We start from the raw sequence: 15,577 nt of genomic DNA, 5'->3' as shown, positions 1-15,577 counted from the left end.
ACTATGGAGTAGTTTATTGCAGAGCAGAGGCAGGGAGGAAAAAAACCCAAAAAACCAAAACCAACCAAACAAAACCAAACAAAAACCAAAAAAACCCACAACAACAACAGCAACAAAAACCACAAAACAAAACCAAAAAAAACCCACCAAAAACCACAAGAGAGCCAAAGACTAAAACATTGCAGTATGGCATCAAAATCCTTGAAATACTGAATTAATTATGGGCTGACACAGATTTGAAAAAACAAGACTATACTCACAATATAAAGCCTATTCAACATAAATAGGTGATGAGAATATTACACTACAAACTCACAGATCTGATGACAACCAATAATTAACTCTGAAATCAAAGATCCTTCTAGTTAACAAGCAACCACTAAGTCTAGGCAGACAGATTAAAGTCACATAGTGCTCCATTCATAAAACCTTTTGTGAAATTTTGTGTCCAGCCACGTGAAACCAAATGTTTTCACACTCCAGGTTCATGGGTTTGTCTTGCATGTGAATTCCTACACCATCTTGAAACTTCACTTTTATCCTACATATTTGTTCAGACTTCTTCAAGACTGGAAAGTATATGCAGTCCCATGAGGAAGCAATAATACACGGTAAGTTTAAAACGTTCCCAGTTATTTAGGCAATCCATCTTCTGGCTTCCCCCAGCATGAGAACCAGGACTGCAACCTCCACTAACTTACATATTACATGCCATTTTCAAAATGAAGGGAATAGAAGTTTAATACAGCAGAAAGTAAATATAATGCAATTGTCCTAAATTGAATTAAAACCACCCCCTGCAATCATCTACTCTATATAAATTTGTACTACAGACCTCAAGGGAAAGCCCAGTCTTCACAGTTGATGCCCTTGTCTATAATGAATCATCACCTGTGACTAGTTTTAAAAAGTCAGACAGTAATAAACACAAAATATTTTGGTCTTTTTTCAAGTAATGATTTGCCAAGGCTGCACATATATCAAAATATTCACTAGACACATTTACCTGTGCAAAGAGAACCAAATCCTAGAACGCACTGTATGTAGGGTGAAGGCATCTGGACTATAGATCACCCAAACCTGCCACACAACAGCAGTCTGTTGAAGAGAACTTACATTGCCATTGTGCCTTTCCCCTTTATTCATAGGGCATAAGTGTTTCCACCCTGAAGATTCATTTGTGCTTGTGCACCAGGGACAGAAATTACTGCCATGGTCGTGCCAGAGCACTTTGTTCATACTGACCGGATGGTCACTCCAGAATGGTGCAAGCATACCAAAAGGGCCGTGGGCACTTTCCCCTGAGAAGGCACCTCTCCCCTTTACCTGATCTTATATTTCTGGGAGTGATATATGAAAAAGCCCACCCATCCTGTTACACAGTACTGAGATGCAGAAGGGTCACTTTGCTATGAATACACCTGCCAAAAATAGGGGCCTGTTTAATTTTTTGGTCCATTGTTACTCATCTTCTGTAAATGGGTCTACTCTTTGACTTTGCAGAGATTGACAATGAAAACAAAATGCAAAACAGAATAAATATATACTAGAAGAGAACTAACACAGAAGATTAAGCTGGAGAAATAAACACTATTTCAAGAAGAGGTAATCTCACTGATCTAACAGAGCACTATGGCTTATATTATAATGTGTGGGTGGCTGTATTGCTTGACTAGCTGAAATTTCATACAGCTACAGATAAATTATCTTTTATCCAGAATGCTGATGTATTGTGAGCACCTTGCCGGCCAAAGCTCTATTGTGATTGAAAACCACAGGTGTACTTCAGTGCAGCCACACTCACTAATTTAGCAACCATTGTTGAGCGCATTCAAAAAGAAAAAAGACTTAGATGAGGTTGGAGAACAACTTACGCCAGCTAGCACCACTTCTGCGCACTCCACTGCTTTGTTATCAGACAACAATCAAGAGAAACAGAGATGCTCTTTACAGATTTACATAGAAACATCCACTAATTAATTCCTCAGGCAACTGAAGGTGTTAACAAAAATACCAAAATGGTAGCTTGTTATGCTCACTGTGTTTCCTCTATGCAAAATACAAAGAAATGTCAAAAAATTTTCTGAAGTAATTAATCCAAATTTATGATTTCATACTTTTAATTCAGTCTCCTCCAAGGTTATAATCATGTAGTCATATATCTCAGACTTTGTGCAACTACTCTAGAAATCAAATATTTTTGAAGATTTTTCATATCAATGAGTCCTGGGAAGTTTTAAACATCAACTTTATCTGTGGTTGTGTTCGACAATGTCACATTTCTCACTTAATGTAAAGGAAAAATATAGGAAGAAGGAATTCTCACGTGGTTTTAAAGGCTCTTCAGAAAACAAACTCATCCCTTGTTTGCCAGACACTGCAAGATGTTGAACTGTGTCCAGTGCTTTCTCCACTTATTTGCTGAGTGTCAGTTTGTGTCTTTCAATATTAAAACGTTAAATGAAAACAGGACAGGAACCAGCCTTCAGGCCTGTCAGCACAGACAGCTCTAACATAATTCCTCTGATATCATCTTAAACCTCCATCTTCTAAAAAGTCTCACCAATCCTAGAGTTCAGTTTTCCAAGCTAAATTTCTTTATAGACAGCTCTATGTCATTATTTTCAGTGAGCTTAATTAATTATTTAACATGCCTCACTGGTGTCATGTCTACAGATGTTTTTATGCCCATTTCTTCTCTGAGTCTTTGTCTACATTTGTTATGTACCTGAAACAAATGCTTCTGATCTTCTTTTATATAATATCTTTATATAACATCTTTATGCAAGAAGTGACCAAAAAAAGACAAGTAATGCCAGCAATGCAGTGCCACCATGGTCCTGCACAGGGGTAACTCCCTGTTCTCCACTGAGAATGCCACATCTGGAACATCCTAATATCTCATATTTTTCTTTCATTTAACTGATGACCTGGTCATGCTAAAATGAGTCAATAGTATCTGCCTCTTCCTCATTTGTTCACAACAGGCAAGAAAATTCACAGCAGATAATTTTATTAGTTCTTAATTGAGCAAATCCCATCATCTTACTGAGTATGATCCTACCTATGGAAGTGCAGAGTAAAACAACCCATCAAAACTAGCACAGTGCCAGTTCTATCTGCTCTATGATATTTGTCATTGCCAACACCACACCTAGGGACACAATCACTACTGCAACCATACAAAGTATATGACCAACACCGTGAAGCTGCATTTCTGTTCCCACAGTTCTTCCATATCCTGAGTCTTTCTCTGCCTTACCTCTAATAGCAGCAAAGTTGCCCAGAAGTGTCTTGTCATCAAACTCACCTGATATACCTCTAGTTTTGCTGTACAAAACTCCTCAGCAAATACACTAAATGAGGCAGATCTCAAGACTGATACATAGAGAACACATCCCAGATTAGAAAGAGATTAGTATTAAATACTTTCTAATAAAAATATTTTTTCTCTCAACTACACTTTCAGTGCAAAGTGTTTCCCAAATCACGCTCAGTAGTGAAATGTAACAGGTAAAATTACTTACAAAAATTAGTAACTTAAGATAGGTTTCCTCTCATTCTGCTTCAGGGCACCTCTTACTATGATATCCTTAACTCTGACTATTTATGGGAAGGATGAAAGGGCCTTGTTAATATGGTAGATGCAAACCAATCCTAATGAAGCTAGAGCCTGACTTCACGAACTGTTACTTGTGCCTAAAACTGGGTTTGTAACCCTGTAGATGGAATTAGTTACACAAGAAGATGTGACATGACACTAAGTACACTTCCTGCAGAGCCCAGATGCTCACCCTGCCTGCTGCTCTTCTCCACAGCTCTGCATGTGTGAGTCAGGAATGGCCATTAAGAAAGTTGTTGGACCAGGCTGCAGATGTTAGCGTTCCACTAACACTTTGAGCAGGTATTCCACAACTGTAAAGACAAATACCCTGACAGATTCACCAGATTATTATTAACACAACAGTCAGTCTCTACCTGCAAGTAATTGCTATTACAGCTAAAGGTTTACAGAACAGGATTTTTTTAAACCTTATTTTCTCTTAAGTTTAAGGAAAACTTCAGAAGGGTAATGAGGGTCAGAATACCATATGAGTATCTTTCTGGTGAAAATAATAGGAGAATAAGGTATCTTTTCCTATTTTGATCAATAATACATTCAAACAGTTACCAAAAATCTCCACAAGAATACAGAGTACTGACAGGAAAGCCTGATTTGGGTCATTTTCATTTACTATTAATTAAGTTCTTGCACAATCATCACATTAGTTACAATGTATGATCCCCTCCCTAAACATGTACAGACAAAGAGGTACTTTTTCCAGCAGGATGAGGCAGAATAACAAATTATCTTTGTTTTTAAGTTTTAAAAATTCTGTTAAACTCTTCCTACTACCAAGTATATGGACTGAAAACCTACTGAAAATGTAGGGAATGAGCCAAGTAGTTATTAATGTTGTGAATCAGCATTTTTATCTCACAGTCTCACTCTTTACATGCTTAGAAATTGCCCAGGGAAAGACTGGGGCATGAAGCACAGGGGAATTACTGTCATTGCACATTAAACCCAAAATATTTTTTACAGAGCTATTTTATGGTCTTAGAACTTCAGAAAAGGAAGAGTTCATCTCTTCTCCTTTTCAGGATTACTTTTTTTCCCTAGCAATTTGTTCTCTTTTTAAGGATCTGTCCATAATTTTGAACAAGATTTCCTGTTGAGGTAAAAATAAAAGTCAGACCTACTCCTGATCATTCTCTGAACATGATTGACACATGAATATAAAAAAAATATAAATAACATCATTTATATCACATATTTGTGAAATGTAACAAAATTACTGGAAGCTGCTCTTCTCTGCTCTCCATCTCCAAATAGCTACAGAACACTCAGCAGCAGTACCAGCTTCCATTCATTGCCTCAGTTTCCTAAAATTCGGCTATGAACCGTGAACAAACACAACTTTCCACACCCATCGTCCATGATTCAAGTAGCAATCACAGAGAAGTAAAAGCAGAGTAAATACTAAAAATGGCTTTGTACTGTGCATAAACCTTGCCAGTTTAAATATTTACCAACAAACTGACCGATGTTTTCCAGTCAATACTTTTTTACAGAACAGCTGGCAACCTCTCCAGGTCAGAGGCGCATTTAAGAGGCTGGTTCTGCATGGTCAGTGATTAGGTTCAGAACTGCACACTTACAGTTTCTATGATGTTTCTCCTCATTATTTTTATATTTCTGATCACTGTTGGCAGAACATGTATACGAAATATAAAGTCTAGGCACGGTCCTAGGGCAAAAATTTCTGCTTACTAATGCCTCATATTTTTACAAATGGAAGTCACGCTAGGTTAACAGACAAAAAATTTCAACAATGCTTCACTCCAGTGTTAGTGAGCTCAGTGTGTTTTCAAATGCATTGCTGAATTCAACTATATATGTTCATTAACAATAAAGCCAAGATACCAAAGAGAAAGACAAATGAAAGCCAAGTGTCTCTTTTTCAACATTCAGATTTTCAGCGCAGAGATTATGATCTCCTTGTTTCAAACTATGTAGATTTTTTTTTTTTTAAGACAGACTTCATTTTCTCTGTGCACTTTTCCCCAAGTTCCATTTTGGGATCTGACCTTCCAGACCAATAACCTTAAAATCCCATATTCAGGACAAAGTCTGTTCTTTAAGTTGTACGCAAATTTTTTCACTAGCATATCAACAAACCTAGGAAACTTCAAAAGGACTTTTCCTGTATCATCTAACCTGCAGTCAAAGTTACCCCATTGCAAATCCTAAATTACGACCACATGAATAGTCCCATGTATGCATGAGTGTGTAAAAATATATATGTATACACACACACACACAGATAGGAGAGAGTGCATAAGAAGCCCCTTCCTCATCAAGTCCCTCTAGGGAAGCCATGAACAAATTAATCTTCGCATGAGTTTTCAGTCTGTTGAGTTTTCTGGAATACTGCCAAGCATCTGTGTGGTGAAAAGCCCAGGAAATCTGATGCAGATCACTCATTTTGGAGGCAGGCTGCTCTTCATGTCAAAGCAAAATATAACTTCAGCACAGTTTTTTTTTTCTGAGTTAAAGCAGAAATCTACAAACCTAGACACAGAGGTGTCTATATTATGTCTATTAATGCCTTCATCTAACAAATCTAATCCTTTAACTCAAACATTTAATTCTTCAGAAGTTTTTGTACTGCAACATTGTAAAAAACCTACTCAAAGCATCTTTATTTCATTACTCATTTTCTGGGGTGGATAGAAGTAGTTTTTCATTTCTCCAGGTTTTCAAGCAGGTTTCCTAGGAAACAGTTTCAGCCACCCTGGCATGGGTCAGCTTATACCTTATTCCATGAATTAGGATATCACAGGAGTATCAAGCCAGTACAATAATGACCAATGTGCTGACCATTATGGCCAAGCCATGTGGATATTTTAATCCTTGCAGAAATGCTTGTCCGAACAAAAGTAGATGCTGCCAGAAGAATGACTCTTCATACTTTTCATAAATAATTGACCAGAGCATTGTACCACTTTTTATTGACCAAGTATTTCCAAAATGTTCTGTATGTGAGTTACAAGTCTACTTCTCCTAGTAAGTTCACAATCTTGTACAGTCATTTGAAGAATGGCAAAAAAATATCTAGGTGCCTGAAATGCAAAATATAAACCTCAGCATCACCGACTATAGCAGTTTCTTTTGAAGTCAATTTAAATGAAAATAGACTAGGACACTATTAAAGTTTTTTACCTTTTTTTTTTTTCCTTAGGTGGCAATAAATATTTTTTTTCTTCAAGCTTTGAAAGGGAAGATGCTACTACCACTGCAAATGCATAATTATGATAACAATTAAAAATAGCTTTAACTGTGTTTTTTTAACAGAATTTTGCCATGCAATTAACAAAAGTACCATCCAGGAATAATTCATAGTTCTTTTCTTATCAACAGAAAAAGAAAGGTTTTTCAAACTATGTTGCAAACAATCTGCATTCTTTTCCATTATGTTCTCGTGCCAGAATTCTAGAGAAATATGGTAAACATTCAAATAGCTTCTGATTATATAAATCATTTATTTAATTCCCCTAAGTGAATAAGCTGGAAATAAAACAATTCAAAAAATATCCTTTCCTTGTGAAATAAGAGCCTGTGCTCCTATTTTAAAGATAACCAAAGGTACTCATCTCATTTTAGGTTCAGGAGGACAGTTTTCATTATAAGTCAAACACAGGATGTTATGCAACTTTTGCATATTCATTGGCATAATTCAACATTGCATTAATTGCTTATTTCAATGTCCAATATAAATGATCTAGTTTTCAAAAGAGAACATTCACTAATCACAGAATTTTTTAGGTTGGAAGAGACCTTCAAGATCATCAAGCCCAACCCATGTTCTAACACCTCAACTAGACCATGACACCAAGTGCCACATCCAGTCTTTTTTTAAACACTTCTAGGGATGGTGACTCCACCACCTCCCCAGGCAAGCCATTCCAGTACTTTATCACTCTTGCAGAGAAAAACTTTTTCCTAATATCCAGCATATTTCTCCCTTGTCACAGCTTGAGACTGTGTCCTCTCGTTCTGTCAGTTGCTGCCTGGAGAAAGAGACCAACCCCCAGCTGACTACAGCCACCTTCCAGGGAGTTGTAGAGAGTGATAAGGTCACCTCTGAGTCTCCTTTTCTCCAGGCTAAACAACCCCAGTTCCCTCAGCTGTTCCTCACAGGGTTTGTGCTCCAAGCCCCTCACCAGCCTTGTTGTCTCCTCTGGACGCACTCAAGCGTCTCAACATCCTTCCTAAACTGAGGGGCCCAGAACTGGACACAGCACTCAAGGTGTGGCCTCACCAGTGCCGAGTACAGGGGAAGAATGACCTCCCTGCTCCTGCTGGCCACACCATTCCTGGCACAGGCCAGGATGCCCTTGGCCCTCTTGGCCACCTGGGCACACTGCTGGCTCATGTTCAGCTGCTGTCACCAGCACTGCCAGGTCCCTTTCCTCCTGGGCACTGTCCAGCCACACCGTCCCCAGCCTGTAACATTGCCATTCCTTCAGAAGTCTTGTATAGAAAATTAATTTAAACATTAAAAATTAATTTAAACAACCTTACAACAAGGATTAAAGATTCCAGAACACTTTCAGACTTGTGTCAGAAAGTGGACTTCATATTTAACATCCCCTATTAGCAAAACAAAAGAAGATATGATTATTTTATCTCCCCCACACCAAATATCATATTGGTTGGAGGCATGGAAATAAATTATGCCCCATCATACATTCCAGGTAGGGAAGGAAAGTATTGTAAAATAAATGGTGGTATGAACCTTAATAAAAGCACTAGATGAGCTTTTTCACTTTTTTTCAGAACTAAATCTCAGGTGGTGTGAATCTTAATAAAAGCACTAGATGAGCTTTTTCACTTTTTTTCAGAACTAAATCTCAGGTGGATAATCATGCCCAGTAATGCCAATCCCACAACAGCCACTCAGGGTAATTTTCTAAAGAAAAAAACTTTTTATGCTACTCAATGATTAAGAGCAAGGCAATGATACAAGGCCATCCACCTTTACTTGTCCAGCTTACAGACAAAACCTCTTAGTTTGAGCAGCATAAATTTGCATACTGCCTAATATCCAACAATCTCTTGTGAGAAATCTCTTCTTAGATAAAGTAACAAAACTTGTGGAAACTTTTCCTCCTTGCCCCCAATCAGATGTAAAATCATGCATTCTCAAGGAAAATAAAACTGAGCAAAATATTTACCCCTTTTTTGCAATGGAACAGGTATTTCTTGATATGTTGAGAGAAGCTCCAAGTCACTGTCAAAGCTGTGTTCTATGCAACTTTTGTGAAACATCATTTTAAAATGGCAGTAGATAAGACTACTCATTAAAAAATGTCAGAATCGCTTTGGTTTAAGGGGAGTGCCACATTTTTGCATTTGGAAGAAAGCAAACTAATTAAAAATTACTTCACACTAGAAGAGAATATATTTTTGAACTTTAGAGTTTAACCAACAAAGTAAATGATTATGAATTCTGTTTGCAACAAGAGATTATGCGAACTGAAATGAAAAACAGCAGGTAACTGAGAAAAACAGATGGAAAGTAAGTCAGAAGACTAAAATTATGTGGAGCACTGGAATTGGCAAATACCTTATTTGACTGAAAGACTTCCAAGCTCTCATGATTTCTTCTCCTAAATGTCCATCTCCTTCAGCTATTAAGAATCCATCCTTTCCTATGGGCTGAAATAATACGGAAAATCCCTGAGTTTGTCAAAGCACTTGGCATTTTAGAAGTCCTTTCTGTCTCTGTACTATTGCCAGGAGAATTACCTTTGAATCCCAACTTTCTTGCAGAAGATAGCTAGCTTACTCCAAATAACCATAGTGGAGAAGCAAAGGCATAGTGGTGTTTCTTTCTCTCTGGTGCTTCACGCATATGTGCCATGTATGTCCCCAGGACTGGGAAGCGGATTTACTGGCTGCATCCTAACATGCTGGGAGGAACTCTTTGTGAAATCCTAATGTGGCATTTTACTTCTCTCAAAAGAGAATAGGGTAAAAGTTATGATTCCAGGGATTATCTGTAAACTGTGTTTAAGCCATATTCATTAATAAATAACATGCAGTAGAGGGTAAACAAAGACATTCTTACACTCCATGGGTTCTTAAAGCATTTAATTCCCATTCATATCTGCATAACACTCAGCAGTAAAAGTTCTGAAAGTAATTAAATTGTTCTGTGTGATATAAGTGCAAATGAAATCAAAGGCAAATTCTTGTACTTGTAGATGCAGCAGTATCAAAGATAACTTAGAAAAGCGATAAGGAGCTGCAGAGAAGATTGAAAAGGATTGCATGGTCCAAGTCTTAGGTATTGCTGGCGAATCAATGCCTTGCAATGTGAATTGCTATATTCCTCCAGCAGCAACTGAGCCTCTCAAAAAAGTATATGTTATTCCCGATCTTTCAAGAGCTGCTCTCAATGCTACATCTTAAATCAGACTACTTTTCTAGCTATTCTTCATGCAAAATAAAAACAGGATGGAAAAATAAATGTACTTGGTGGTTTTTTTGAGTGCAGCAGAATCTATTAGTTCCTTTTAACTTTTACTGTACCAAATGTTTCACAGCAAACTTGCAAACTCCAATTCTAATGAATTTACATCAGTTTTGCTCTTTTAAATACTTTTTTTTCTCATTACATCCATTAATGAAAAAATGCTTCTTGCTCAGACAGAAAGGATTTAACAGAATGGAGAAGACCGCAAAGCACATAATTTTTTTTCTAGACACTGTTTTTCTTAGACATAGGCAGCAGTGCATCAATATCAGCAGAACAGATTGATGAAAATCAATGTATAAAATAAATACTTTGATTTTCCATTTACAAATCTAGCCTCAAGACTTGCATGAAGTTTGCACAACTGGGAGACTCAGTACAACTCATTTAACAAAAGTATTGCCTAGAACAGAAAAAACCCTCTTTCCTCCAGTCTGTGGACCACAGTACACACAGAGAGAGATTGAACAGAACATCAGGGGAAAATGGTGCCACTGGAATAAAAGATTTTCACTGCAATTCACATTTTGGAAATCTCCATGGTGAAATGGTGGAAGGAACAGAGCTAGACTTTAAGCTAAGCAACTAAATTCAGTCATTTATTGCTTTAGAAATATTTCTTAATGCACAGGAGCAAACCCTTATTAATAAATTCTATGCAACTTAGAAAGAAAAACACCTGAAAAATGGTAATATTTAAAAAAAGTGAAACAGAATGTACTTATTAAAAATAACTTTTTTTTTTCCAGTCACAGGTTTAAGTATTCAAAAAACAACCCAAAACTGAAGCTGTCTTTTATACTCTGTAGTTGGACCTGTAAAGTGTCACTGGGGTTTCTCTAGTGAAACATCACAATGTACTGGGAAAACACCATCAACGTTTTGTGCTAAATTCATACTGGGCCTGTTTCATTTATTTTCTCTGTTGGTTTACTGACACTTGTTCATCAGAATTTATTCCAAGTAAATTCAAGGTGCCCTGGGTTTATAGGCCTTGAAGTCACTTTCTGTTCATAGTTATTGATATAACCAAGAAATGAAACTTTATACTGGAAAGATGAACATTACAGACAAGAACTGCAGCTATAAACTGCAAGGTATGGCCTTGCACAGTTTGTGCCTCTCTGAAAGGGAAAAGGACATTGGGAATAATTGCCCTCCTTTTCCTCTGATTCTTTTTTCCCCCCTCTATTTCTGCCAACACACAGTCATTCTTAGATGATGAAATGAGAAGAGACTAGGGCTTTTTGGTTCCTCTCATGACTTCTGTGTTTGACTTCAAATTTAACCTTAATTGCCCTGTGTTTCCAACAGTTTTGCATCACACAGACTTGCAATATCTCGTTTATCTTCTCCTAGGAAATATTTCAATAAGCGCAATATACTATATAAATACTCAAAATTACATGCAAACCTGAATGATTAAGAATGCAATGTGCTTCACTGTCTGTCATTCATTGGCTTGTTACTTCACAAATTAAATCAAACACTATTGTCCATCTAAAATCATCTGTAGCTTGTTGCCTAGTTTGACTATTTGCTTCAGAAATTTCTGCTTTCAGGATGATGATGATGACTTAATATTTAATCGTGGATTTCCAGACAGAAACTGCAACAAGAAAATCTTATACTAATATCACTCTTTTAAAAGATTAGTATTTTCTTTTAAACAAAAGAGTAACCTTGCAGAAAAAGATGCAGTTCTCTGGGGGAGATTTGACATTTTTCATTTTAAAACAAAAAAAGTTTAAATATTCAATATTAAAATTGAATTGCCTGAAATTTTGACAAGAAAAATTGTGGATTTTCTTTGCAAGGTAGAAGTTAGTTTGAGATTTCTGGTCCCCTGAAGAAAACCAGAAATATTGCATTTAATACTAAATTAAACTGAAACTTCATTCCTTCAGGGTTAATTTTTGCAGCAGCTGAACTCTAAAAGCTATTTTTTGTACAGCTTGTGAAGGTTTATTAGCTTTAGGAGACCTTTAAGTAGCCTGGAAGTACAGCTTGCCTTACCCTTCAATCTTGCACAGAAAACTAGACAATGAGTATTTGGATATCAGAAAATAGACAAACAATTTTCTTTTGGAAAATATAACACAAAAAATAACAAAAATAACACAAAAAATAACAAGCAGGCAACCTGGACTCTTTCTATGATTTCCAGCATCTCTAGGGCATGAGTGACATGGTGTTCAACCAGGTTAAGTTACATTAGTTACTGGGAAGCTCTACTATTTTGCTTCTCAAGCTCTGCACAGATGAAATACACACTGTAAATACAGATTTACCTGTTAACACTTTGAAAATTTGGACACAAAAATTCTTTCACTCGGTACCTATGATATTCCAATGATGACTAATTCTAGGAACAATTTGCAAAATTGTGAATTAAATATCAAAGTAAGTAATTAGACTTTCAAGCGTTCTGAAATTGCAGAAGTCCTGAAAGGTGCTGAGGTAACATTTACCATTCCTGACAGATCTATAAAAACACAGCAACAAGCAAAGGGCACCTGCAAATCAGTGGCAGGGAGCTTAAGTACCATGGTAAAACTATGGAATTAAGGCTTCTATCTATACAAGGTGTGCAACACCTCTATTAAATCCCCAGCAGAACAGTGGAAGTTGTGTCGAAAGCAGTGAAATAGCAATGCCATTTAATGAGACTAATTTGACAACATATTTTTATGCATCACTTCATATGCATAGCTTAGTCCAGAAATGTCTGTCCACAAAAAATCATAACCTCTTTCCCCCACCCCCCAAAAAAACCCCACATTCAGAGTCCCATAAACTTATATATATGCCCAGATGTAGACACACAGATGTACCTGAGAAAGGTAAAAGGGATACTATGTTTTGGTGTGTTGCCTTCCCTTATAATAATGCTGATCTTCCTGATCACAGGATAAAGATGCCTTTTAGTGATGATCACTGCATATATGTCAGCAATAATAAGTATTCTTACAAGCAAAATCTTGCACATTACAGCCCCATGCAGCAGGAAAGATTGTTAATTGGTGCCAGCTATTAAATGAAAAATTGCTTTATGTTTCCCACAGGGAGATGTAATGCAAGTTAAGGAGGACACCATAAAAGTTATATGTCAAATGATTTAATTATGTTAGCTGGATTTTTATACAAATATTAACCAAAGATATGTAAGTATGGCAAATTTCAGCTGTTTGGATTTTTCTCCTGGTGAAACTAGAAACAGTATGAAACGCCACCTTGTACAGAGAAGATAAAGGAACTGTTCATAGAGATGCAGTTATTCCTCAGTATTCACAAGTACAAATGAACAAGAGACTTCCCAGCATAGCTCTATCACATCTAGATTCATTTTAGCTAAAAAAAAATCCCCAAAAACCTGTGGTGTAAACATGTGATGTGTTGTGCTGAAAATAGTAGCTGGACTAGTATTTGACATGGCTGAAAAGAGAAAGACAGAAGTGAAAATTTTACATCAGTTGCAAGGTTTCTTCCTGTGTTTGGAGAACAAAGCAGAACTCCTCTTCATTTGTGCTTACTGGAAACTATGGTAGCTAACAAGTGTTGTGATGCCTGCAGAAAACAACAAATAAGGATCACCAGCCAAGGGAATTGTTAGGCTCTGAAATTACACAGGATGCTACAATTGCTCATTTCCTACAAACTAGTGTTACTCAAATCACATCTAAAAACTGGGTACAAGAAATTGACTTGCAGACCACAATAAAAATAGACACACTAAGGTCAATAAAAGCCAAAATGAGGTGTCCCAATAAAACACACTGTAACCTTTTGCCATGATTAGATGTACAGAAAAGAAATTATATTTTAGATAACCAAATATAAGTAAGCAAACACACTACTTGCAAAAATCAATACAAATAAAGTCAGGGAAAATTTTCATGCTATTTTTCTTAGGAAAAATATGATCTCCAGTCAAGAAAAAAATTAATTAGGAGAGTCAGATTAAAAGGAAAAACTATATAAAAGCATATTCAGCTTTCCTTTGACTAATTGTAAAAATTAATTACAAGAAAGCTATTAATGGACATTGAAATGTTAGTTCAAATAAAAACAAAAGGCTAAATATCATTATTACTTCTTTCAGGTGGTAAAAATGATGATTGTGGTTGTGCTGACATTTGCTGTCTGCTGGCTGCCCTACCACATTTACTTCATAGTTACTGGGATCTATCAACAATTAAATCGATGGAAATACATCCAGCAAGTCTATTTAGCCAGCTTTTGGCTTGCCATGAGCTCTACAATGTACAATCCCATTATCTACTGCTGTCTTAATAAGAGGTAAGAACTGGTTATGAAATGAGGTGCATAACTTTAGGAAGAACATAAATTGCTTAAATGAAAAAAAAAGACATAAAAATTTCACTTAAATAGTTTTCAGTTAGTGGGAAAGGAAACAAAATGCAAAAACCCAACCAACCAACAACAAAAAACCCACACAAAGAACCCCAAACAACCCTCTTTCTTTAGGCTTGCACTTGAAAAGAATCCCCAAAAACCTGAAGGTGGACTTCCAGTAAATATTTTGGTCTATTTAGAATTTTAGAGCAAAAGTCAGTTTTCAGAAACCAGTCCTGCCCATGTCCACCTGCAAAATTTAACAAACTATAGCAGTTTAATATTTTTTTATTTGAAAAATATTAAAATAAAGAAGATGGCAATTAGTGATATAGAGTGCAAGCTGTATGTTCACTAATTGTGGCCCCAATTTCATTTTGCTGGAAGAACATAACATAAAATGTGATTTACTGTGTTTTGTATATCTTAGCATTAGATTTCTACTGTACTCTAAGATTTGCAACAGGCTGATAAATATTATACAAATGTTTATATTCTCATTACTTAATACCAAATTACAGTTTTGTTTGATAGCAACACATTATGCTCTAAAGTTTAAAGGCTCTGCACCTGTTGAGTTTGGTGACATTTTACAGACACTTGGTAGTATGAGACTACTGCATTGCAGAGTACACTCAAGTCCTTCATTTCAACTTACAGGACCAGGATCTACACAAACATCATCCTGGCCATCCTATTTGCCAGTATAAAGATCACTAAGAACAGTTAATTACTTCACAAAGTCAGTATTGAATAAGTAATCTTAAGTATTATTTCAAATCTCTTTTAACTTAGCAGCCAGTGCAAAGTTAAATTACTGTAAAACTTTACACCATTAGTGCAAGGTATTTCTAAACCCCCACTAAAGATCATGCAGAACCTGACAAAAGGAGTCTAATCGAAAATGAAGTGAACAAATCCTAACGAGTTTTTAATGGTGTAAAAACACTGGCGTCTTCCTCTTTGATGAGGATAACTTACGACAATTGACATTCATGATCTTTTAAAAAGACAAAGTAATGACTAAATCCAGAGTCTTCTGCCTCTTTTCATTATTTACAACTGTTTAAAGATGAGGTAAAGTTTTTGGCATGCCAGAACAAAACCATAACTCAAATGGCAAATTTTCCATTAAT

General features: G+C 36.3%; 1 protein-coding gene and 1 long non-coding RNA gene across 3 annotated transcripts in view; one reads left to right on the top strand and one right to left on the bottom strand.

Moving 5' to 3' along the window:
- Positions 1-15,577, top strand: part of TACR3 (tachykinin receptor 3) — a 51,576-nt gene that overhangs the window by 33,156 nt on the left and 2,843 nt on the right. Inside the window, exon 4 of the mRNA XM_040064664.2 lies at positions 14,188-14,384. Coding sequence (XP_039920598.1) covers positions 14,188-14,384 — 197 coding nt within the window. The remainder of the gene's footprint in view (positions 1-14,187; positions 14,385-15,577) is intronic.
- The window catches only part of LOC120752900 (uncharacterized), a 43,161-nt gene continuing 40,594 nt past the window's right edge, over positions 13,011-15,577 (bottom strand). For both annotated transcript variants that reach the window (XR_005700874.1, XR_005700875.2), the window contains one exon: positions 13,011-13,652. This is a non-coding gene — a long non-coding RNA (uncharacterized LOC120752900). The remainder of the gene's footprint in view (positions 13,653-15,577) is intronic.

Source organism: Hirundo rustica, chromosome 5 (assembly GCF_015227805.2).
Source record: "Hirundo rustica isolate bHirRus1 chromosome 5, bHirRus1.pri.v3, whole genome shotgun sequence".
Lineage (NCBI taxonomy): Eukaryota > Metazoa > Chordata > Aves > Passeriformes > Hirundinidae > Hirundo > Hirundo rustica.
The sequence above is the reverse complement of the archived record's forward strand: the minus strand, read 5'-3'. Positions and strand labels throughout refer to the sequence as shown.